Raw genomic sequence first — 26,903 nt, 5'->3', positions numbered from 1 at the left:
GCTGCTCCGCTCCTTTTTAGCCCATCGCAGGACTCATTTCTTATCTGAGAAGCTGTGGAACCGTACTACCATGGCCCTCGGCAGTTCATTCATTTTGGGCTCCCTTGCTAAGACTCTGTGCGCCCTATCCAGTTCCAGAGGCCAAGGAAATGCTTGACCCCCATCAGGGTCCTCAGCAACGTGGTCACAAATGCACTCGCATCCGACCCCTCCGCACCCTCAGGTCGGCCCAGAATGCACAGATCTTGCCTCCTGGATCTGTTTCCAAGGTCTTCCAGCCTCCCCTGCCACCTCTTATGCCGGGCATCATGTGCCTCCGCCCTGCCGGCCAGGCCCAGTATCTCATCTTCATTATCCAAGACCTTTTTCTCAATCTCCTTGATCGCCTTCTCCTGCATTTTCTGGGTCTCAACCATTTTCTCCATTGAGGCCTTCATTGGGGCCAGCATCTCCGTTTTCAGGTCGGCAAAGCAGCTTTTGAGGAACTCCTGCTGTTCCCGTGACCACAGGGCCCACGCCGCCTGATCCGAGCCGGCCACCATTTTCTGATCCCGCGCCCGTTCCTGCCGCTTCTCAGTGGTCGTTTGTTTGGCCGTCCTGCTCCTGGTCCCCTCCATAAGCTGATGTGGGGAGCCTTCTAGTGCTGTTTGCCTGCCGATTTACGTCGAAAAGGAGCCACCGGAGCTCCTTAAAAGGGCCCGTTAGTGGCACGAGTTGCCGCTAACGCGACCTACCCGTGCATGGCCGCCACCGGAAGTCACCTACGCCCTTATTACCTCAAAAGTTTGCGCCACAAGTGGAAGCATCCTCTCTTGGGCGGCATGGTAGCACAATGGTGAGCACTGTTGCTTCACAGCGCCAGGGATCTGGGTTTGATTCCCGGCTTGGTTGCGGAGTCTGCACGTTCTCCCCGTGTCTGTGTCAGTTTCTTCTGGGTGCTCCGGTTTCCTCTCAACAAAGCCCCGAAAGACATTCTGAATTCTCCCTGTGTACTCGAACAGGTGCGAGTGTGGCGACTAGGGGATTTTCACAGTAACTTCATTGCAGTGTTAATGTAAGCCGACTAGTGACAATAAAGATTATTATTACTTGACGTTGTCAGTACCTTTTATCACCTTGTATAATAATTAACACGGTTGCACACTCAGTTCATCCTGGGACCTCACCATTGACTGGACTGGTTTTAAAAATAAATAAATATAAATAAATAAATAAGCTAGCCTTGTGGCACAGTATTCGTCAGTGGGAAACGAGATAAAATAATCAGTCCTTTCAACAGGTAGCCCACTTCCACAGAATCGGAGCAAAATCGGGCAGTTTAAGTGTTTTATCAGGGTCAAACGCCCTTATAAAAAGAAACCTATAAACATAAGAGCATTTTGGCCCTCATGAGGGTAATTTTTTAAAGTATTGATTGCACCTCACACACGTCCCCTCAGCATCAGCAGCTCCGTCAACCACGGCCCAGGGCAGCGAGCCTGACTGGAGCAGTGCGCGGCCCGGCCCGGGCAAACCGTCAATCAGGCCCGCGCCACCTCCCCCCCAAAAAAAGGTGGCAACGCCTTTGGGGTGGGCTGGGCGAGGGGTTTAAAAAAGGGATGGAAGAAGTGGGAGGGGGGATGAAACAACACTTGCATATTTTGTAGAGATGAATATCGGTAAGATTGAGTGGGGATGTGGTGGGAGGGAGGGAAGGTGAAGTGAGGTAGGAGGTTCGCCCCCCCCTCTATTTCGTGTGGGTGGTAGGTGCTGACTGGGCGGGGTTCCATGCGGCGCTCGCTGGCGCGCGCGGGTGTGGGCGGGAGAGCCGGCGACAGCGCGCGCGCGCGCGGAGCTGGCGACGCAGCGCGGTCCCGTCCCCATCCCTCCCCCCCCACCCCCCCACCGCGCGCGCGCGCGCGCGCCGCCCGCCCCTCTTGTCCTTTAATCGGCGCCGCTCAAAGTCATCTCGCCGCTTCAGCACCACAACACTCCCCAACCGCTTCTTCCACACAAACCCCCCCCTCCCCACCTCTCTTTTCTTTCTTTCCTTCCAAATATCCCTCCTCTTATTTCTTTCTTGAATTTTTTTTTGTGTGGGGTGAGGGAAGGGAAAAAAAATCAAACAGTTGTGTGTAGGAATTGGGGGTGTGGGGGTGAGGTGGGAGGGGGGGGGACATCGAGGAAACCAAAGAGCGAGAGGATGAACGTGAACATGTCAGTGATTTCTCTTCAGGAGTATGACTTTGAGAAACAGTTCGATGAGAGGGGAGCCATAGAATGGATGCAGGAGAACTGGTGAGTGAATGGCAGGCATTGCAGGTGCATTCCATCTCGTTTCAGACGTACGTGCACTTTACTAACGTTTTTATCGAATGGATCTGGGATGGGGCTGGTCTGATCAACATTTATTGGTAGATGAGATGGGATGGATAAGGGGGTTTGGGGAGGGGAGGGGGGGGGGGTGGTGTGATCCATCTTCTGAAGAGTAAGGAGCAGCTGATGGAAGACCCATGAACCTATTTGTGTATTTTGTTTCTGCATCTCAAAAGCCTCCCTTGCAACTTAAGCTCAGGTCTGTGACCTAATTTCATTTGGCAGTGTGGGGCTAATCAGGGTGTATACTGGTGCCTGGAGAGTGGTGAAGAGATCGAAAGAGGGGGTGGGTGCCCTCCAAAAAAAATAATAATGCAGGCTGCGCCTACATTAGACACAGTTAAAAACATTCATTACAGCAACAGGCAGTCGAGTCCATATGATGAGACTAATTGCTCAACTGGTGTCATTCAGGAGCCAGGATTGAAGTATCCTGTGTGATACAGGAGAGCTTTGATTGCTAACTCTCACTTTACCTAGATGGAGTGAAGTAATGTGCAGAATTTAAAACAGAAAATGCTGGAAATACTTGGGCCAGGTAGCATCTTTTGAGGGAGAAAGAAAGTACATATTTCAAGTCAGTAACCCTTTATCGACCTAAAACCTTAGAACAGTTTCTCTCTCCATCAAGGCTGCTGGCCTGATTATTTTCAGCATTTGTTTTTTTTATTTCAGGTTTCCAGGTTCTGCGGTATTTTACCTTTGTCAAGTAATATGGATGGTTATGTGGGCCCTTAATTGTCTTACCTGGCAGCAGATAAATTTGCAGTTACTGTGATAATTTGCAGCCTGGGTAATTTACCTTAAAAATGTAAATAAATGTTGTCATATGGGAAAGCAGTGGCATCGTGGCATTGTCATTGTACTGGTAAGAGATCCAGAGTAATACCCGGGTTCAAATCCCACCACGGCCGATAGTGAAATTTGAATTCAGTAAAAATCTTGAATTTAAAATTCTAATGGCGGCCATGAAACCATTGTCGATTTGTCGTAAAAAAAAATGTGGTTCACTTTAGGAGTGCCCTTTAGGGAAGGGAATCTGCCTACGTGTGACTCCAGATCCACAGCAATGTGGTTGACTCTTAAATACCCTCTGAAATGACAAATGGTGTCTCTTGATGCTGCATTAATAGCCCCCAATTCTCAGTAGATTATATGACCTGTTATTAGATGAACGTGTTTGGAATGGTAACTTCATGGACAGTCTTGTGTCCTGTGTCCAGCTACTTTGCAGCAAAGGTGAACGTTGATATAAATCATTTTACTTAGCAACCAAACCATGTGAGTATGACATTAGTTACAATGCAGTACATATTTCATCCTGCACTCATCCATCACATCAGAAACGGAGAATATTGTTTGTCTGCAGATAAATAACATTACTGTTCAATTCCTGGCCAGCCATAATGTCTGGTCATTAAATCTATTTCTGGACAAGATAATATCTCAGGCGTGATAAAGCGACTACCTTGAGGTTACTGTGGGATGTAGATAATCCATAAGTGACCCTGATTTTGTAATCCATGAGTGAAGAAATCACAAGTGGGTTAATGCAGGGATCTGTACAAGTGGAATTGTCCCAAAGAATTACATGGCAACCTCTGCTTGTACCTTGTGGACTTCTGAAATGTTTAAGTTTAGATTTTCAACTTTTTATTTCTTTCCGACATCAGTGGTGACACTTATATTTTAATATGACATTGGCAGAAGACTTTCCCCAACTCTAGTTCTGAAAACTTTGATTGATATTGTGCGACTGTCGAGCTGGGCTCATCTAACAAAAAAGAAAAAGGATTGTAATTTACATTGCATCGCGGCAATTTTTGGTACCAATGGGATCTGTTGTAGGGTTATAATTATAAATGAAATTCACTTGGAGAAGCTTAAGGCATTGCATATTTCTACTCTTGTATAACTCATATAAAATGAAACATTAGTAACTGCAGGGACTTTACACTAGAGCATTATTAATGACAGAATCATCAATATTGCAATTCTATCACAAAATACCCGTGAAAGAAAGTTTTAGTTGGAGTAATAATTCTGCGACCTGGGCAAATAACATATTTTGGATTTTGCAGTGCCACAACAGTATGAGACAATTGCTGTTCTTCCTCCTGCTCCTTTAGTGCTGCAATTTTTGAGGCTTCTGAATATCGGGCGGCAACCCAGCCACAAGCTCACACAAAGTAAAATGGAAATCTTAAGATTTAAAAAGAGCTGGAATCAGGCAGCAGATCAGGCAACATCTGTGGGGAAACCAAAGTCAGATGATGTTTCAGTTCTTAAGGACCTTCCTCAGGACCTCAGTTATTTCCTGCTTTTCCACAAATCTGCTGAGTGTTTCCAATTTTGTTTTCATGTTTACAGTTACAGGCTAATCTCTTTTCAGGGATGTGGTAATTCAGTCTCACTTGTTGCTGTTGGATTCGCAGATAGGTGTTCATTTTATTTACATCCTGAATACATTATTTTTCACTATTATAGGGAATTAGAATTATCGTGAACAGTTCCTTTAGCATTGTAATTGAGGGAAACAAACTTGAAGGGCTATGGAGATCGAGTGGGAAAAGGTTCTGATTCGATTGCCCCACTGAGAGCTGACATAGACTTGATGGTCCGAATGATCGCCTCATGCGACTTTATAAGATGCATTATTGATATTGGACAGTGATTTCTAACTTTAGATTCCGCACAAGTTTGAAGGACGTGACACTTGACCATTGGTTGGAATGTTTACTCGTTATAAGTTTTTTAAAAAGAAGCAAATTGCTGCGGATGCTGGAATCTGAAACAGAAAATGCTGGACAGTCTCAGCATGCCTGTCAGCATCTGGAGAGACAACGGAGCTAACGACTGGATGACTCTTTGTCAAAGCTGTTCTAAGTAGTTTTCTTTTTTATTGATGTGTGATATTAAAACAAATGCTGCATTTTGGCTTAAAATGCATTGCGTGACTGCAGACTATCTTAATCTTGGAGGACAGTTTTCCATGTAATTCTGTCCCAAAGTCTGTCCTTCAATTTATTTTACAGTTACAGTACTGTTTTTCAAAACCTGGGAACCAGTCCTATTATTCCATGTAAGTTTAATAGTCAAAATCTACAGTCTAGCCTTTTAACATTTTTTCCCTCCTGCCAGCAACACACAAGACAAATAAATAGATTGGTTTGGAGTGGCAGTGAATGCCAACTGCATATTAAACACAAATAAGTGGGAATGAGAACTTTGAAATAAAAAAAAACACAGCATTTCATCTGGTGCAAGTACTGTGAAATTATCGCTTTCAGAGGAAATCTTGAAAATTAGATTTAAGCAGGATGCTGCGCTTTATCTGTAAATTAGCTGCAGAATTGAAGACTGCTGAATTGAAGTAGTGCTTTTTCTGACGCACAATATGATTTGACAATGGGGTTATTCTGGAGGTAAAATAATCTCAATTTTATTCACAGTATCTTTCGATCTGTCCAAATGTTTTTATAAATCATGGGCAGAGTTTTCTGAGGAGTGGCAGGCATTGTTGAATTGTCACTCTGCTTCGATTTTCGTATCCAACGATGGACCTCTGCATTTCTGGCCTGGACTTCTGAACCGGGCCTCTTCAGTTTAGCTGTTCTTGGAGTCCATCCCCATAGTGCAGGATTGACAGGGAAAGCCAAGGCATGCCCCCTTGGTATGTGGCACAAGCAGCCATATTTGCTAACTCGTCATTCATCAACACACTGAAAAGCTTTCAGACATTTAAATCGCTTTTCAGTGCGTTAGTAGCACTGAGAATCATTATTACGAGGGAGGAAGTATTAGGTGTCTTAAAAAGCATTAAGGTAGACAAACCCCAGGGCCAGATGACATCTATCCCAGATTACTGAGGAAGACGAGATGAAATCGCTGGGCTTCTAACAGAAACCTTTGTTTCCTCGTTGACCACAGGTGAGGTCCCAGAGCATTAGAGGATAGCCAATGTTGTCCCGTTATTTAAGAATGATACCAAGGATAACCCTGGTTACAGGCCAGGGAACTTGACGTCAGTGATAGGGAAATTGTTGGAAAAGATTCTCAGAGATAGGAACAATGCACATTTGGAAGTGAATGGTCTTATTAGCCACAGCATGGTTTTGTACGAGGGAGGTCATGTCTCACTAATTTCATTTGACTTTCTGAGGAGGTGACAAAAATGATTGACGAGGGAAGGGCTGTGGATGTTGTCTAAAGTAAAGCACTTGACAAGGTCCCTCATGGCAGGCTGGTGCAAAAGATTAAATGACACGGGGTCAGATGTGAACTAGCTAGATGGATTCACAACTGGCTTGGCTATAGAAGACAAGAGGGTAGCAGTAGAAGGGTGTTTTTCTGAATGGAGGTCTGTAACAAGTGGTTCTCCGCAGGGATCAGTACTGGAGCCTCTGCTGTTTGTAATATATATAAATGACTTGGAAGAAAACATAGCTGGTCTGATTAGCAAGTTTGCGTATGATACTAAGATTGCTGGAGTTGCGGATAGTGATGAAGATTGTCAGAGAATACAGCAGGATAGAGATAGGCTGCAAAATTGGGCGGAGAAATGGCAGATGGAATTTAACCCGGACAAATGCGAGGTGCTGCATTTTGGTTGATCCAATTCAGGTGGGAGCTATGAAATAAATGGCAGAACCATTAGGAGCATAGACACAGAGATCTGGGCGTGCCGGTCCACAGATCCTTAAAAATGGCAACACCTGGGTGGCAATGGTGGTAAAGAAAGCATTCATTGGACGTCATCGAGTTTCAAAGTTCTTAAATGATGTTGCAATTATATAGAATGTTGGTTAGCCACATTTGGAATACTGTGCCCAATTCTGGTTACAACACTACCAGAAGGACGTGGAGGCTTTGGAGAGAGTACAGAAAAGGTTTGCCAGGATTTTGCCTGGTATGGAGGGTATTCGCTATGAGGAGAGATTGAATAAATTGGGAATGTTCGCCCTAGAAAGACCAAGGCTGAGAGGCGACCTGATAGAAGTTTATAAAATTATAAGGGGTTATAGATAGGGTGAACGGTTTGGGGCTGTTTCCCAGGGCAGAAATGACAATTGCAAGGGGGCACAATTACAAGGGGGCACAAGTTCAACGTGAGGGGGAAAGGTTTAGTAGAGATGTGCAGGGGAAGGTTTTTACACAGAGGGTGGTGGTGACCTGGAATGCACTGCCAAGTGAGCTGGTTGAGGCAGATACGTTAGCGACCTTATCTAGATAGACACATGAGCAGACGGGGTATGGAAGGATACAGGTAGTTGGTCGAGATAGGATACGTGATCGGCGTAGGCTTGGAAGGCTGAAGGGCCTGTTCCTGTGTGGTACTAGAAAGACCAAGGCTGAGGGGCGACCTGATAGAAGTTTATAAAATTATAAGGGGTTATAGATAGGGTGAACGGTTTGGGGTTCTGTTCTATGTTCACTTTGGCCTCTTTTTATATATTTAAAGAAGCTCTTGCTGTCTTTTTATATTATTTGCTAGTTTACCTTTGTAGTTTATCTTCTCCCTCATTATTATTTTTTGGTCATCTTTTGCTGGCTTTTAAAACTTTCCCAATCCTCTGGGTTACCACTAATCTTTGCCACTTGATGTTTTTTCTTTCAACTTGGTTAACCTGGCTTATTTATCCCCTTTCTCAAATCCTTCTTCCTCACTGGAATATATCTTTGTTGTAAGTCATAAACTACTTTCATAAACATCTATCAATACTGATTAACAAACATCTATCAATACTGATTAACTGTCATTCCAGCTAAACTCCTTTCCCAGTCAACTCTGCCCATATTCCTTTTTAATTACCCATGTTTAAGTGTAGTGCAGTTGTTTCTGACCCAAGTTTTCTCAATCTCAAATTGAATGCTAAATTCTACCAAGGTCACTGCTTCCTAAGGGATCTTTTGCTTTGAGATTGTTTATTAAACCTGCCTCATTACACATTACCAAATCCAAAATCATCTGATCCCTTATTGGATCCACAACTTATCGTTCTAGGAAACTGTCCCAAATAGATTATGAATGCTTCCTCATGGCTACCTCTGCCAATTTGATTTTCCCAAACTACATGAAGATTAAAGTCATCAATGATTTTTTACCTATCTTCATTATCTTCTGATTTATTCACCATCCTACAGTGTAGCTACTGTTTGGGGGGCCTATAGCTTACTCGCACCAGTGTCTTCTTCCTCTTGTTTATTTCTTAACTCCACCCATATGGATTACATATTCTTGCAGTTGTACCTATTCCATCTTGTACTTTAATGTTTATATCCAATCCGGATCAATTCGTGTGGGAAAATGATTTGTTCATATCACTTCAGTTGTTAATTAGCTGACAGTTCAAGAGAGGAAATGACAGTATAAATCTTTGAAGTGTGGAGAAAAATAATGAATACAAAATGGCTTGTTGTAATACAAAAATGTGATATCCCCACGTATGAAATAAAAGAAATGGGAGCGGGGGGGTGAATTAAAATGCTTATCAACATTATTTTGAATAATTTTTAATAAGGCTCAATCTAATGTGGTAGTAATCAGCATTACAAATTATTCTATTTAGCTGAAGATTAAAAGCAGCTTTGCATAATCAAAATATTTTAGTGGCAAAGCAAAGAAAGACTGGGTGATGAAATGTGGTAAATGTAGTTAGTGCCAATGCATTATGATAAAAATACATTCATCATAAGGCATTGATGCAGTCATATCTTTCAGAGCCATTTCCTTGTCAACAGGAATTTTCTATAGATTTGAAACAAAATTTCCTGTGCCAACAAAGTCAAGCAGCGATTTTAGTTATCACCTGTAAGCAGATCTTCGTATTCCAGCTGTGAAGTACCGCAATAACTTAATTTCCAGCATTTTCTATTTTATATTTTATCATCAGGTCAGGCGGCACTTGTGGAGAGAGTAACTGAATTAACCTTTCAGATCAATGAGCTTTCGTCAGGACTGAAAAAAGTGGAGACAGATTAGGTTTTAGGCAAGTACAGAGACAGAATGGCAACGGGACAGGGTGAAGAATGAAAGGAAAGGTGTGTGATATAGTGAAGACAGGAGAGATTGAATGATAGAGTACGATGGTGCAAGACAAAAGGAGATGGCCATGGAACTGATAAACCAGATGCTCTGAAGGAGGTATACATTTTAAAAATTCTTTCATGGGATGTGGATGTTGCTGACTGCGCCCACATTCATTGCCCATCCCTAATTGCCCTTGAACTGAGTGACTTGTTAGGCCTTTTAAGAGTCAACCACATTGCTGTGGATCTGGAGTCACATGTATGCCAGACCAGGTAAGGACAGCAGATGTCTTTCCCTAAAGGACATTAGTGAACTGGATGGCTTTTATGACAATCGACAATGGTTTCATAGTCAAAATAGACTTCAAGTCCATGATTTTTTAAAAATGTAATTCAAAATTTACCATCTTCCTTCGTGGGATTTGAACCCAGGTCCCCAGAGAATTACCTTGGGTTTCTAGATTACTCATCCAGTGAGAATACCACTCTGCCATCGCCTCTCCTGAAATAAATGAGAATCGTAGAAAAGAGTAAATGGGCATAGCAGAATCATTACCAATTTTTATTGCTGGAAAGAAATGGGACAAATGTTATGATATGAAATTATTGAACCTGGTGTTGAGTCTGGAAGGCTGTAAACAGTCTAATTGAAAAATCAGGTGGCTTCATTGCAGTGTTAATGTTAGCCTACTTGTGACACTGATAAAAATTATTCTTTCTTGAACTTAGTGAGCTTCATTGGAACAATCTAGGAGACTGAGGATAGAGAGGTCAGGGCAGAAACTGAGGCTGGTTGGAGGCATTCTTCAAAGTTCTCACCCAATTTGATCTCCTGTAGAGGAGATGGCATCATCAGCATTGAATAAAGAATATTAAACTGATAAGAAGTACGAGTAAATGGCAGTTTCATCTGGAAAAAGTGTTTTGGACGCTGAATGATTGAAAGGGAGGAGGTAAATGGGCAGGTGTTGCATATTCTACGATTGGATGGGAAGGGGAGGAGTGTCGATTTGAAGTGGGAACTAAGGCATCGTGCAGTGAAATATTATCTTCCAAATACTGAAATGGACCATATTTTTGAAACATGTCAGTAAGCCAAATCTGATCATTAAGTGTGTTCTCTTAGTGACATGCAGCAGACCCTCACTGGGGGATTGTTCAGTGTGACATTTTGATATAAGTAACTCCCTATAAATTTGGTTAAAACTGTTCTTTACATTGATGACAGCATGAACTATTCCTTCAAGATCTCTTAAAAACAGATTGCATAAAGTCATCTAGTTATGAATGATTAGCAATGTAATTTTCTCTTCATTTGTTTGTTGTCAACGAAAAGTTGATATTTTTGTCCTTTTTAGAAATAAAAATGCTGAAAAATGGTATGGCATTTTCCATTTTAGAGAAAAAATACGTCTGCATGAGTCCACTCCAAAGAATTCTTATGGAGGGGTAAATGAACATGAGAGAAGTTGAGGGAAATAGTGAAAGTGGCTGGATTTTCCCCATCTGGTGCTGCCAGTTTCCTGTGACAGTTCCTAGCATTTTGCGGAAGGTGTGTTCTTGATCCAGCAAGATACTCCTTTCTTTTGTGTGGAAAATACAGGGATCGAATCCACAAACTTTGCATCATGAGCAGGACACTTTAACCAGCTGACTAAACCCACATCGCAAGGGTCACATTGGCCACAATTCCAATCTTCCAATGGCCGCCTTGATAGATGCCATTTTCTCTAGGGCGAGAAATGTGCCAGACTGCGACCGACGCTCAGGTGAAGAGGCGTCATGTCTCCATGATAAAAAAAATGCTGCAAATCCAAAAGATGCAGGGTCCTTAAGCAGCAAGAGATAAAGCCTCTTTGGATAGCAAAAGAAGACTGAGAAGGACAGGAAACAAATATCTGGAGCACCAGTTCTACTGGAATAGGCTAAGCTACTTGGAGATGGCAGAGCAGAAGAAGGCTTTGTCTTTCAAGGGAAATTATCACCCTCCTCTATGCCCTTCTACGATGATTTGGTTGATCCATACAGGGATGTAGGGCAGCATGATGGCACAGTGGCTAGCATTGCTGCCTCACAGCTCCAGGGACCTGGGTTTAATTCCAGACTTGGATGACTGGTGGAGTTTTCACTTTCTCCCCGTGTCTGTGGGTTTCCTCGGTTGCTCTGGTTTCCTCCCACAGTCCAAAGATGTGCAGGTTAAGTGGATTGGCTTTGCTAAACTGTCCTTAGTGTCCAAAAATATGTAGTTAGGTGGGTTTACGGGGATAGGACTGACAGTGGGCCTATGTAGTGTGCCCTATCAGAGGGTTGGTGCAGACCTAATGTGCCAAATGGCCTCCTTTTAAAAAAAAATTAAAATTATTTAAAAAAAATAAATTTAGAGTACCCAATTTTTTTTCCCCAATTAAGTGGGGGTTTAGCATAGCCAATCCACCTAATCTACACATTGTGTCACCCACGCAGATACGGGGAGAATGTGCAAACTCCACATGGACAGTGACCCAGGGACAGGATTTGAACCCGAGTCTTCAGTGTCGTAGGCTTCAGTGCTAACCACTATGCAACCATGCCACCTCTCCAAATGGCCTTCTTCTGCACTGTAAGGATTTTACATATGTTGCCCCTTGCACCAAAGGTCACTGTGGCCTTTCTTTGCCTCAGGCTCTTTCCAGGGCTCAGTTGCTGTGTTACAACACTCTGGGCAGTGCATGGTCAATTCCAGCCCCACAGACTGGAGCCTCAACAAAAGTAGAATTAAATAATAATTTGTGTATTTTCCTGAGATCTTTGACCTTTGACTGCTTCATGAGTTACAGGTACCAGATTTGGAAGCAAATTTAAAAACTGTTTATTAATAACAAGGAAAAGGATGAACATAAAATGGTAAGAATGGAACAATGGTCTGCTAATCTAATTATTCCCCAAACCCCGTCCACTCTCCACCCAGACACACACAAGATCGGCATGTGGTGGCTGGCTGGAGAATTTAAGGCAGAAGTTACTTTTTCAGGCTGGCTGGTAGCATTCAAATCGCCAGGTCGGAAATTGATAGAGAGAGACTTGCTATTTGCTGCTTTCCAAGTTTGCACAGAAGGGACAGAAAAAATGGAACCGGCTTGGCTGTTTGAGAATCTTCCAGCAACTCTCCGACAAGCTCGACCAATCCCAAACGAGATTCAAAGATGTCCCAGAATCCCATTGGCACTGATTGGCTGTTTGCCAATTTCATCAAAATGACTTTGCGGGCTATGCCACAGCATCAAGGGGAGGCCTGGGCCGGTACATTCAACCAAGGGTGTTTTCAGTATGACCAAAGTCTGCATTTTATAAAACAAAATCTGCTATGTTGCAGGACAGGAATTCAAAAATAGAAACACTGAACAGACAAGGATTTAACAAGTTCCGTACAGCTGCATCCATGCAGTTACTGATGCCCTCTTTTCAAGGGTGGGCAAGTTCATAAGTTACCAGACGAATGAGACCTCGCAAATCCTAAAGGTACATGATTTCACCATAGCCAGCTTCCCCAAGGTCCAGGATGTCATTGACTGTATGCATGTCACCATCAGGACACCAATGGAGAATCCAGACCACCAGATGACATTGCTTAAATGTTTACTGGTGTGCGATTACTGTAAGATATTCATATGTGCCTGTTACCCAGGGAGCTGCTGCGACCCATTGATAATGCGTGTCAAGATTACCTCATCTTTATCATCCCACCCTAGATCTCCGCAGATGGACACAGGGTGCCGAGGCGCCCCTCTGAGGAGGTGGCTGCTAACACCATTAAGACATCCACAGACAGAGGCACAGCAGTGATGCAATGAAAGCCATCTCCATACCAGAACACCCATTGAGCAGGCCAAAGTCCTTTTCAAAATGATCTCGTACTCCGGGTGCTCTCCAGTAATACTCGATTGCCAGGTTTTCCAGAGGGGTACTGGCTTGTTGCATGCTACACAGACTGATACTGATGAGGTATATGACATTCAATGAGTAAGTGCCTGAGGAAGGGCCCATCTTCTCTGAGGAAGAGGGGGAGGAGGAAGAGAAGAAAAAGGGCAAGGGGAAGCAGAGCAGAATTGTGCGTTGCAAGTTGAAAAGGGATTCATGCAGGACAACATTTTGATCAGGGAACTGTACTCGGGCACTCCTAAGCAGTGCTTTCCTTGTTATTTTGGAGGAGATGGAGGCACCCTGGGCTGTGGGGACCATGGCAGTTGTTGGCCTTGTTGTGCTGGCAACTTTTGGGACCTTTCATTCAACTGCACTGCTGTCAAACCTGCAGGGGCAGCTGTTGTCAATTGGTCCTGGTTCACAGATGCTTCCCCTGACTGGAGCTGAGGAAGCCAAAGATGGTGAGATTCCCTCAGTGCAAGGAATCTCCTCTGTAAATTTATCAGCCCTTGATGTGGTGTGACACTGGTTTGAAGGAATATGCTGCTGGGGTGCAGCTGGCATCCCCTCCAGCCACAGTTGGGCCACCTGCGAGATTGTCCTGTTCAGGGCCCTCAACTCTGCTTTTGCACACGGCACAGGAAATCCCGCTGCTCTTGCAGTGCATGTGGCTTTCCATGAGGTTAACCGCTCATGGGTGGACATGATCATGCTCCTCACTGCCATAGACCCGTCCATTCGCAGATCTACTTCTCAGTTGGTTTGAGGTAATGTTGGGTCTAAGCATTGGGGTGGTCAGTGTGTTGCCTCCCTGCTGAGGTTGCAGTCAGGAGAGTTGAGAGGGTTTGAGGTCTGATTGTGAGGTACAGCAGCTGAACTAGGCTCATGTGGTCACTTGCAGGGCTGTGGTGTGAGATGTTTGTTTTGTTACAATGCGGGGGAAAGCAGCAAAAAACTGGTGCTAGAGAATGGTCAGAGATGGGTGTTGAGAGGCATGATAAGTGTACAACTATGGGTTTTCAGTTCACTATGGGAGTTTTGTTTAATCATGGCTTACTTCCCGGACCAACAGTGTTTTAGCCAAATTCCACGAGTATTGAGTTCTTAGCAGTCAAAGTTTAGTTTCCTTCTCCACTATTCTACCAGGGTTCAGGGTGATTGCTAGGCAAGCAAAGCATTAATGCTCCATTGCAGTTGGGCCTTTTATTAGGCCTGTGATGGGAAGCACCCACCTCTATACCCAGCGCTTTCTGGACCCAAAGGCACATCTATATTTCCTGAATGCAGAATGCGTACCTGATTTTCAAAAAGCAAAATTTTACGGGCTCACTTTCATAATTTACGAGCATAACGACATTGGAAAATGGCCCAACGTGCGCTTCCCAATTGCAAGGGAATAATCCAGTTCTGTGTGTTCTTTACAGACTGGATTTTAATTCTCCAGAATACCTCCTTTTGCAAGTGGTCTCTAGAGTTGTTTGTCCATATATTTTTCAGAGCAAAAATCATTTTAAAAGAGAACTTGTCGAATTAACTAATATCATTTTGGATAGAGACATGGAAAGATTTCAAATACTGATCCTGATTTCTGCAATCATTCCTTTTATTAATCAACAATGTAGGAAATTGATTTTTAAGGATAGGTAGAATCCCTCGGTCAACTATTCATCATTAGAGGGACAGTAAACAGAGTTTTTATTTATGGTTCAATTAGAAGAGCTGATGCCAAAATAGATAACAAAATGGCAAACTTGTTTCCATGTTTATTAACCACATAAATCCTATTGAATTAATTTATTGGAGCTGAATTGTAAAATGGCCCTGCGGTTCAGTTATTTTTGAGAGATTTCCATGAATAAAATACTATATTTTCCAGACATATGGAGCACTCAAAGTCAAAACGCTGGACAACAGTCAAATTTTAAAGGACCCCTGAGCCCAATTTGATGTAATCACAGTGTTCTCTTGATTGTCCATTGACAGAAGCTGAGATTACTTCAAGCAGAGACAACTGTAGTTTGCAAATTACTTCAAATTGACAATGACTGCATCAGCAATGTGATGTGCTATTCTATTTGTGATTAAAAGAGCATTGCATTTAAGCTTCTATTGGTGGCTTTGTAACTGAGGCTGTGCTGATGTACGCTTTTGATTGTGGCAATCTTAGTTGCCCTCATTCATCATGTTTACATGGAAAGTATAACTGGAAAAGAGTTTACTGTTTGAAGTTTTACTCTGGGATCATTCTGTTTAACTTGAATGAGAAATTGCACTCAGTTCTTCCCACACTCTCGCTAATGGTGCAATGCTCTTTGCATTAAAAACTGTAATATCTCAAAATCTAGCACAACTGTCTTTCAAATGAAGTCTGCTTGCAGCGTTAATAATATGCTTTGGGGTTGGGGGGTGGAGGGGATGAAATTGGTCTAATCCAGCTTGTACAAATTGATAGCTGATTTTGCACTACGCCAGTTTTTGTTTCCTATTGACTTGGAAACTATTGGCAAGATTGCCAAACTAAATAAAGGTGACTGCGTCTAGGCGACAAGTCGCCAAACAAATTTCAACTAATGCTCTGTGAACTTCTATGGAAAGGAGATTAGATGCGGTTTTAAAGAAAACCGCTTCCGGTTTTGCTACGGACCCATTTCACGGGGCTGGAGAAGTCTAATTTCATCGCTGGATCTTAATAGGATATCTGGATTCATACTGGCACAGTGCTACTGATAGTTTCTAGCAGGGCTTTTGCAGCATTACACAAAGTGACTCAGAGTTTATGGGCTAAACTTTCCAGGCCTTCTTCCCCATAGGCAAAAACGGAGGTTTGGGAGGGCCCCGAAAATACCAATGTCAGGTGGCGTTTTGATTTCAAGAAGCCAACCCCAGTGTGGCAGTGTACCATTAGGGAAGATGGAGGGTGGGACAGGAATTCCCCTCATTCCCATTGAGGCCTTTGATTAGAGCTTGCTGAAGGGGAAGGGTGGGATTTATAAAGAGGCATACAGATTTCAGTACAGCTGGGGAGAAGCAAGTACACAGGGAAGCTAGGCATGGCTGTCCCAGGTCACCACCCCGGCCCCATAAGAGGGTCAACAGGGCAAAGGCATACTGGACAATTAGAAGGAGGGCGCCCTTGGCACGCCCTTGGAATTCCTGTCCCACCCTCCATCTTCCCTAATGGTACACTGTCACACTGGGGTTGGTAGGGAGATTGGGCGCTGTGCCTGGGTTTTGAACGGGATCAGCACTCCAATGACATTGCTGGGGCAGAAGAGCAGGAGCAAGGTGCCAAACACAATTGTGCAGCTATCAACCCAGGAGGAAAGTTAAGCAATAGGGCCTTGTCAGCCAGATTTTGGCCCAGTGGTGATGAGGGACAAGACCCCTCACAGGAATGGCAGAACCCTGAACATCAGGAGGGCATGGGAGAGGAAACAAGGGCAGGAAGGCAACAGAGGCCAAACCCTCAATAGAAGGATGACTGCTGAAGAAGAAGCTACTTGGAGATGTCTGAGAACCTGTGCCATAGTAGACTATGATTCTTCAAGTACATAATCACAGAATCTGTTCCCTCATTACTGAAGACCTCAGAATGCTGCACACCACCTTTTCACTAATCATTGATGCCCTCTTTGCCAGAGATGGACAGCGCATTAATTTAACGACAGAATGGCCTCAAAGGAATTTCCACAGGTGCATGTGACCATCATGGCTGAGCCATCAACTGGAAGGGTTTCCTTCCCTCAAGATTCAACTGGTCTGCAACCAAAACAAACGCTTCCTGCATATCTGCATTTTATTTCTTGGTAGTTGCCATGATAGTCCAGGTTGCCTCAGATTTACACCCCACCCTCAACAGTGTGGAGATGGCTCTTCGGGGACAAGTGCAATTGATTCCTTGAATGGATGGCTACTGATCCATCTACAGGAGGTCCCAAACAGAAGCAGAGGTTATAGCCAATGCCATTTGCTCAGCAGGATAGTCATTGAACAGGCTGTTGGACGTTTGAAGATGCAATTCGGGTGGAGTCCTGCAGTTCCCTCCTGCAAGTGGTCATTATGATGGTCTGCTGGTTTTCCGTAACATAATCCTCCAGAGAGTTGTGGACCTTGAGGACAGTGAGGCCTGGTAGGGGACAGCTCATTGGGGAGGAGCAGGAAGTAAGATGGACTGGAGACAGGGTGTGAGGCTGAATTGAGGGGTGCCAATGCTGCATAACAAGATGGCCTCCTGCCACCCTCTGAAAAGAGGACACCTTCTCCCCAAGGCCTCTAGCCTTAGGTCCAGGCCAGCATTGATGAAGTGAGGGTCTCACCTGTCCGAGATATCAAGCCTCCGTAACCTATTTCTTCCCTCTGCTGCAGTGGACGTCTTTGGCAGAATCAGCAGATCTCTCCCTTAGAGCAACCAGCAGCCTTCGTGCAGGCTGTCGCTGGGTGTCTAAATGAGTCCCACACTTCATTTGATCTCCCTCTGTTCCCACCCCCACTGGCTATAATCTGAACTTTAATCAGTTTCACGCTGGAGGTGGGTTTCTGACTCGAAATAGACCCAGCTCCTGTTTCCCACCTCCGAGGCAAAGATTTAGCTCTTAGTTGTTGCAAGGTGAGTGGGATATGGAATTGTGCAAAAAACGAATTTGAAAAGAAGTTTCAGGGATAGGATCTATTCACATTTGGAAGAAAATAGACTTATCAGTGATAGGCAGCATGGTTTTGTGCATGGAAGGTCATGTCTTACAAACCTAATAGAATTATTTGAGGAAGTGACAAAGTTAATTGATGAGGGAAGGGCTGTAGATGTCATATACATGGACTTCAGTAAGGCGTTTGATAAAGTTTCCCATGGCAGGTTGATGGATAAAGTGAAGCCGTATGGTGTTCAGGGTGTTCTAGCTAGATGAATAAAGAACTGGCTGGGCAACAGGAGACAGAGAGTAGTGGTGGAAGGGAGTGTCTCAAAATGGAGAAGGGTGACTCGTGGTGTTCCACAGGGATCTGTGCTCGGACCACTGTTGTTTGTGATATACATAAATGGTGGTCTGAATAGCAAGTTTGCAGATGATACTAAGATTGGTGGAGTTGCAGATAGCGAGGAGGACTGTCAGAGAATACAACAAAATATAGATAGATTGGAGAGTTGGGCAGAGAAATAGCAGATGGAGTTCAATCCAGGCAAATGCGAGGTGATGCATTTTGGAAGATCTAATTCAAGAGCGGACTATACGGTCAATGGAAGAGTCCTGAGAAAAATTGATGTGCAGAGAGATCTGGGAGTTCAGGTCCATTGTACCCTGAAGGTGACAACGCAGGTCGATAGAGCGGTCAAGAAGGCATACAGCATGCTTGCCTTCATCGGACGGGGTATTGAGTACAAGAGTCGGCAGGTCATGTTACAGTTGTATAGGACTTTGATTAGGCCACATTTGGAATACTGCGGGCAGTTCTGGTCGCCATATTACCAGAAGGATGTGGATGCTTTAGAGAGGGCGCAGAGGAAGTTCACCAGGATGTTGCCTGGTATGGAGGGTGCCAGCTATGAAGAAAAGTTGAGTAGATTACGATTGTTTTCGAGGTTTGAGGGGGGACCGATTGAGGGCTACAAAATTGAGAGGTATGGACAGGGTGGATAGCAACAAGCTTTTTCCAAGAGTGGGGGTGTCAATTACAAGGGGTCACGATTTCAAGGTGAGAGGGGGAAAGTTTAAGGGAGGTGTGCGTGGAAAGTTTTTTACGCAGAGGGTGCCAGCACTTTGCCAGCGGAGGTGGTAGAGGCGGGCACGATAGCATCATTTAAGATGCATCTAGACAGACATATGAACGGGTGGGGAACAGAGGGAAGTAGATCCTTGGAAAATAGGCGACAGGTTTAGATAAAGGATCTGGATCGGCGCAGGCTGGGAGGGCCGAAGGGCCTGTTCCTGTGCTGTAAATTTCTTTGTTCTTTGTTCCCAGAGTAAAGTACTTTGACACTTGTACCTGCTACAGGTAGAAATGCTTTGATAATAAATTCTGTTAGTATTGTAAGGAAGCATGTTTTTCTATTGTCGGATCTATTTATTGCATGAGCTTTTGTAAAGAAATAAATAAAGAGAAGCTTAAACCAATAAAGGAATAATTTCTGTGTGCCTGTTGCAAGACTTCTCGAAGGTTGAGAATTTAAATTAATATCTATTTTTTAATTGGCAGCATTGTTAAAATTTATTCAACTCTATCAGTTTATCACAGACGAAGAAAGGAAATCAGAATTGTATGTCTAACACAATTTTGTTTTCCTAAGCCAACACATGAATAATAACAATTGTCAGGGTAAACACCTGAAATAATATTATAACGTTCTCAGAATTATAAAGCACAGCACGAGCTTGTACCCAAATCTTGCTGTTTGACACCTGGGCCAGATAGAAAACAACTTTGAAAATATTTTTTTAAAAATCTCAATTTTCATATTACTGAAATGTATACAAATTAATTGAGTTTCAGTTGTGATATTGACATGTTGTTTTGTAGCAGCCAATTAATTAGAAATTTGCACAATCTGTTCGAAAATAATGGCTTTTCTGCAGTTTAAAAATGCTTAAGGTGAGAAATGTGCACAGCCAGACAGTACACAAGAGGTGACTTTAAACTCTGCTATTGAGTCTTAGTTGCTAAATTTCCACGTTGGTTGGTTGTTGATCGGAAATATTCAGGCAATCTCTCTACTTCCCATCCTTTTTTATAAGTGACAGTTTTTGAAACTGATTACCTGACGTACAAGAGTAATTTTATAGGACTATTAAGTGAATTGAATACAGGCGAGCGCTTGTGAAGTAGTCACATGATCTGATTAAATTCACATTGTAAACATGAGGAAAAAAAACAAAGTGGAGACAAAGATGAAGGTGCAAAGAGCTCAGGAAATAGGTTATAAAAAATTGAGAGCGCAGGTAGAAATTGACTAAAAAGCAAATGGGATTCTGGATTTTATAATCGTGACAATGAATATAAAACAAGGGTATGATGTTGAGTTTATATTAGTTAGGTCACAGGTGCAGCATTACATGCAATTGTGGACAGAGGCAGATTGGCCATATGTGCATGATTTCATAGTCTTGCATTATCAGTGCCACCTCTGCGCCATACACATACATACATACATACACACTCATTCTCATGCCCTTTCGGGGGAGCTTGTCAAGCCTGGTTCTGGACACACTGTTATCAGGAGAATATTGCATCCGTTGAAAAGGAACAGGAAAGGTTCACCAAAATGCTGTCAGGAATGAGAGTTACTGGTTATGATGAAATGCCCAAAACGTTCAGTTGTTTCCCACTGGAACCAAAAAGGGTGTGGGAGGAAAAGCATGGGATGGAGCTGCCATAAAGGTTTTAAGCGGATAAATAGTGAAAGATTGTTTATACTGATTGGTAAATCGTTAGGGGCGTATTCTCAGAAACATTATAAGAACAGAAGTAGATGTCGGGCGATTCCCTCCCTGCCAAAACTGAGGGTGATTAGAATATTGAATTTTTATCACATTCCTACTGAGGCTGACACAGTACCATAGAATTATAATGAATTTACAGAAACAAACTATTTAGCCCATGCCGATGTTTATGCTCCAGCCAGGCTTTCTCTCACTCTTTTCATCTAATTTGATCATCATATCTTTTTATTCCTTTCTCCTCTATGTTTTTATACAGATTCCCGTAAAATGCATCTCTGCTGTTGACCTCAATTGCCCCCTGTGAGATCAGGTTCCACGTACCATCATCTTTGGATAAAAAAGTTTCTCCTGAATTCCTTATTGGATTTATTAGTGACTGTCTTGTATTTATGATGCACTCCGCTGCAAGCGGAAACCTAATGCCCACCCTGTCATCATTCTTTCGTAATTTTAGTAACTTTTCATTAGGTCAGCCTTTTCTCCAGACCAAAATGCTCCCATCTGTTCTGTCTTTCCTGACCATTATTAGTGCTCTGTTAAAACATTTGGGGAGAATTTTATTTTATTTTAGTGAACAAATTATGGCTAAATATTGATACACCTTTTTTAAAATATAAATTTAGAGTGCCCAATTCTCTTTTTTTCACTTAAGGGGCAATTTAGCACGGCCAATCCACCTACCTTGCACATCTTTGGGTTGTGGGGGTGAGACCCACTCAGACACGGGGAGAATGTACAAACTCCACACCAACAGTGACCCGGGGCCGGGATCAAACACGGGTCCTCGACGCCATGAAGCGGCAGTGAAATATTGATACATCTTGATGTTGCCAAATCTGGTAAATTGATTTTAAATTGTTTACAGGATTAGGCACTCCTTTGCCTCTTTCTCTGTTCACACTGATACTCTTCCTCTCTTTGCCTTCTCCCGTAAGGTCACATTGGCAATTTTTCACACCTTCCCAACCATCTCTTTCTCGCAACCTCCCCATTTCCCCTCAATTCATGTTGTCTGTTTCCATTTGGGCTGTGTTTCCCCCCAATACTATGCATGCACAGTTCAAGCGTGCTACATTTGAAGTGCGAGGCAGCAACCAGGACCAAAGATGACATTACTGAAATCCTCATGGTTGGGCAGCATCGTTCTTTAATGTGCGCTTGGAGCAGAATTGTAAAATATATGCATTTGCAATCATTCAAAGGAGGTTAATTCTCGGCATGGAAGACTTAACAATTAAAAACATGGGCACCAATTGAGAGCAATGAATAAAGCTAAGAGGCTAGGAATCAAATCACAGAGGGTTGCAAGGATTGGAGGACGTCACAGAAATAGGGAAGGATGTGGGGTCTGGGGCATGTTATTGAGGCTTATAGGGGCTGGACAAAGTTTCAGAGATAGGGAGGAATAGGAGGACTCCCCACAGATTCCAGATTTCATGGTGGCTGTGCCCGTTGATGACTTGGTTGCGCAACTCGGTGGCCTCTTCTGTTGTGAATGCATGGAGAGCCTGCCGGTGGAGAAGCCGAGATAAAGCAGGCCTGCCTCTCTCCACAGCTTCTTTTTTTTAAAATGCAGAATTCTGGAATTTGAGCATGCGCAATCCAACCACCATCTGCATGCTTGTGATGCAGTGATATCATTGGCGCATGTGTGCCATTGTCCTGGCAACCTGAGTGCAGCATAATGACAACGTTGGAGTTACAAAGCCAAAGCGGACATTGGACAGGGCAAACCCTTAATCCATCTCATTGCTTACTCCAAAAAACAACTCGCATTGAATCGAATTCATAGTCCCCAAAAGAGAGACATACTAGATCCAAGCTGACAAGAAAAGGCATTGCACATCATCTTGGGCTTCATCTGACACTTGATCTTAACCAAAAGGCCGAGAAATGATGACATTGGATTTCTGTATAAGTGCAGAAGCATCTGCAGCCATCTTCCGTTGGCAGGAGTTAGTGTTGCATTTAGGTCACGTTGCTTACTATCGAAGAGAGTGAACTGATTGTGAAGGAGCTGTTAAATCATTAATTTGCACATTTTATTTTAGCTTTTAAAAGTTTCCACTCAATGGTTTCCCAGCATGTGTTACCTGTAGCAGTAGGAATACTTGTTCCACTATAGGCAACTTCTGTTAACATCAACATGTCTTTTTGACAGGCAATCAGTCCTGTCCCATTCTCCCTTCTGTAAGCACAGCGTGGTTCTTGGGCAGCAAGAAAAAAAATATTAGTTCTGCTCATTTTTGAAAACACAATCGTTTAATTGTCATATGAGAAATGGAAGGGTTAGTAATTGGATTCTATAGAAAGTACAAAGTTGTATAGGATCAAGTTCCAACTTCATAAAATATAGACAAAGATTTTTTTTAAAATCCAAAACATTGAATGTTTTCTTAGTATTGGTGATTATTGCTTATTCCTAAATCACTTGCCTTTTATTCATGGTGCAGTGTATTTTATATAGCTGAGTTTCATTTTCAGATTACAAATGTTAACGCTCCGCCCCCGCCCCCCCTGCCGCCCCCCCCCCCCCCTCCATTTGTGTTATTTGTAAAGGTCAAACAACAACCTGGATGGAATTGTTAATGAATAATCAGATGTATTTTTCAACCCATAAAGTTGAGTGCTCCTATTCAAAATACTAACAATTCAATAATTCAACGTAGCTATGGTGTACCGAAAGGTGATCTGGCCTCTTTTTTAATTATTCTGTGAAAGTAAGCCAATTTCTGAAAATTTGCGATTAATTCTAGAATATGGATAAAAATTAGTTTCAGATTTTGTAACACATAGTACAACAGTAGATGCACCATAATCAACATATGGGTTTGTTCTGCTCCATTCAGAATACCTCTCAATACAGCATGTGACATAAAATGGACATTTTACAAGAATCTCCTTTGTAAAGCTGTCGTTTTGAACATACTTTGCAAAAAAAAAATAAGGATCTACTTTCAATTTTAAATCTGTATGACTGGCTTTGGGCTGTTCAGTAAGGGGGGGAAAAACACTTGCATTTATATAGTGCCTTTCCTGACCACAGGATGCCCCAAAACCATTTCAGCTAATGAAGTACTTTGGAAATGCAGTTAGGTACTGTTGCAATGTAATTTGTGCTTACAAATTGTAAGCCAATTTGTGCACAAGATCTTACAAATAGCAATGAGATAATTACGAGCTAACCTGATTTATAAATGTTGGTTGAGGGGTAAATATTAGAATCATAGAATCCCTAGAGTGCAGAAGGAGACCATTCAATCCATCGAGTCTGCAATGACCCTCCAAAAGAGCACCCCTACCAAGGCCCAATTCACTGCCCTATCCCTTAACCCCACCTGACCTTTGGACTCTTGAGGGGCAATTTGGCATGACCAATCCATCTAACCCAGGACACCTGTGAAAAAGTCTTTGCACCGATTTGAGAGTGCACTGGGATATTTCTGGAAGATATCTTTTAAAAGATGGCATCTCACACAAAGTGTGTACAAGTGAAAAGATCATTGGTTTAAAACTTGTGTGTTGGTGGAGATGCGATGTAATAGGATATCCAAGTAAAGATCCAAATAAGATTGTGTACTGGATTTCAATTGAACCTGTTTATCAAATAGGATGCTGCACTCGTTTATAAAACTTAATCAATGGGACATTATATTCAATTTGATCCTGAATTTAATGTCAGTGTAACTTGAAACCCATTCTCGGGGAGGATTTCATGCCGATTCTGATTCAAATACAGAGCAAATGACTTACTGATGGAATCTAGATTTATGCATAATTCCTTCCTCCCTGTACATATGTAAATCGCGCCGATTGTCTACTGAATCACCTCTATCGCTACTAAAGAGAAACCTACTAATTTCACCATAAGTTTTTTTTTAGAACATACAGTGCAGAAGGAGGCCATTCAGCCCATCAAGTTTGCACCGACCCACTTAAGCCCTCACTTCCACCCTATCCCCATAACCCCTCCTAACCTTTTTGGTCACTAAGGGCAATTTATCATGGCCAATCCACTTAACCTGCACGTCTTTGGACTGTGGGGGGAAACCGGAGGAAACCTACGCAGACACGGGGAGAACGTGCAGACTTCGCACAGACAGTGACTCAGTGGGGAATCGAACCTGGGACCCTGGCGCTGTGAAGCCACAGTGCTATCCACTTGTGCTGCCCAAAGTTTACGTTTGTCCTTAACAATTTGAGATAGCGGAACTGGATTTGTTGGATTGTGCTATACGTTTTCTGTATAGTCTTAGTAAAAGAGTATTCGACCAGGGGTCAGTTGTGTAACATTGGTATCTCTGTGTCAGAGGGTTTTAGATTCAACATACAACATAGGCTGACACTTCAGTACAGTACCAAGGGAGAACCACACTGCTTGAGGTGTTATTTTTGGATGAGACGTATTGAGGCACTGTGTGTCCTCTTAGGTGGGTGTAAAGGGTTCCACATTACTATTCAATCGTTTTTTTCAAACATTTATCCTTCAACCAATGACTAAGCAGCAAAGCAATACTGAAAAAAATACTGTTGGGGGGGTGGGGGGGAGAAAGGGTTGATGCCGGGGAGGGTACCCTGAAGTTCCATTGGCGACGAGAGGTTTGGGGAGGTGAGGTTGCTCTAGAGTTATTCTGAGATCAGGGCACCTGAGGATCCAGCCTTGCCAGTGTCTTTGGTTCCCACACATCTCATTTTGGCTGCAGATCACCCCTGACTCCAGAGAACTTACTTAAGTATGGGAGGATAGCGATGGGAATCGTGCCGGAACAGCTGGCGTGATTCATATCAAATTTGTTACCTGAAACACTTAGGGCGAAATTCTCCGCCCCCCACGACGGGTGGGAGAATAGCGGGAGGGCCTTCCCGACATTTTTCCCGCCCTCCCGCTATTCTCCCACCCCCCCGCCGAAGTCCCGACCCGAATCGCTGCCGCCGTTTTTTTACGGCCGGCAGCGATTCACAGCTGTTAGATGGGCCGAAGTCCCAGCCCTTTCTGCCGTTTTCACGAACGGCAAACACACCTGGTCTTGCCGTTCGTAAAAACGGCGTCACCAACTCGCTTTTTATAACCATGGCACCGATTGGCACGGCAGTACCACGGCCGTGCCAAGGGTGCCATGGGCCCGCGATCGGTGGGCACCGATCGCGGGCAGCGGGCCCGATGCCCGCGCACTACTTGTCCTTCCGCCGCCCCGCAGTATCCATTCGCGGGGCGGCTGAGGGGCAACCCGGCCCACGCATGCGCGGGTTTCGCGCAAAAACGCGATGACGTCACCCGCGCATGCGCGGGTTGGAGTCTTCCAAACTGCGCATGCGCGGCTGACGTCATATGACGCGTCAGCCGGCGCTAACTCCGGTAAGCGGGCTTAACGATTTTCGTTAAGCCCGTCTTGCCGGAGCCTACGGCGTCGGGCTGCTAGCCCCGACCGGGGACCAGAATCGGTCCCCCGTCGGGAAGGGGTGCGCTGCCGTAAAACCCGCCCGGGTTTTACGGCAGCTTTACGATTTCTCCCGTTTTGGGAGAATCTCGCCCTTAATCCTTTTGGTAGAGGGGAATTCTGCCCTCAGTTTTGTGACCCATTTTACTTGAATGAACTTGAACCATAATTTTTGAAGTGTAACATTATGTGCAATTGTATTCGGTGTGGTAGCCTATCAATATTTTCTGAACATTAAGGGGGCGATACTCCAAAATGGAGGCGAAGTGTTCGCCCCATTGTGAACGCCGTCGCGTTTCACGATGGCACAAAATGGGCACGGGGACGACCGATTCTGTCCCCCACAGGGGGCCAGTACGGCGCTGGAGCGGTTCATGCCGCTCCAGCCTCCCTTCCCGGCGCCAAATGGGCACTGCACCAACCCATGCATGCACAGTTGGGCCGCGCCAACCTGCGCATGCGCGGGGAACTTCTTCAGCGCGCAGGCCCCGACTCAACATGGCGTCCGTCGGTCTTCAGGGGCCGGCCGCGCAACAAAGTAGGCCCAGGCCGGGAGGGGGGGGGGGGGGGTGAGAAAGAGGTGGGCCTGCCAATTGGTGGGCCCGCCAATTGGTGGGCCAGACCCCATCGAAGGCCCCCCCCCTGGTGTAGGAGCGCTTTTCCCCGCTCCACAGGCCGCCCCCCCTACCCTTCGCGCAGAGTTCCCGCCGGTAGCGACCAGGGGCAAACAGCACCGGCAGGACTCTGTCGT

The 26,903-nt window shown here is 44.1% G+C and overlaps 1 protein-coding gene across 1 annotated transcript in view; it reads left to right on the top strand.

The window, feature by feature from the left end:
- The first annotated feature begins 1,921 nt into the window (after positions 1-1,921).
- The window catches only part of LOC119956069 (elongation of very long chain fatty acids protein 6-like), a 97,031-nt gene continuing 72,049 nt past the window's right edge, over positions 1,922-26,903 (top strand). Inside the window, exon 1 of the mRNA XM_038782903.1 lies at positions 1,922-2,277. Within this exon, the coding sequence (XP_038638831.1) occupies positions 2,183-2,277 (95 nt within the window). The 5' untranslated portion in view covers positions 1,922-2,182. The remainder of the gene's footprint in view (positions 2,278-26,903) is intronic.

The sequence above is a fragment of the Scyliorhinus canicula genome, chromosome 22, assembly GCF_902713615.1.
Source record: "Scyliorhinus canicula chromosome 22, sScyCan1.1, whole genome shotgun sequence".
NCBI lineage: Eukaryota > Metazoa > Chordata > Chondrichthyes > Carcharhiniformes > Scyliorhinidae > Scyliorhinus > Scyliorhinus canicula.
Note: the sequence above shows the minus strand (reverse complement) of the source record. Positions and strands in the feature narration are given on the sequence as shown.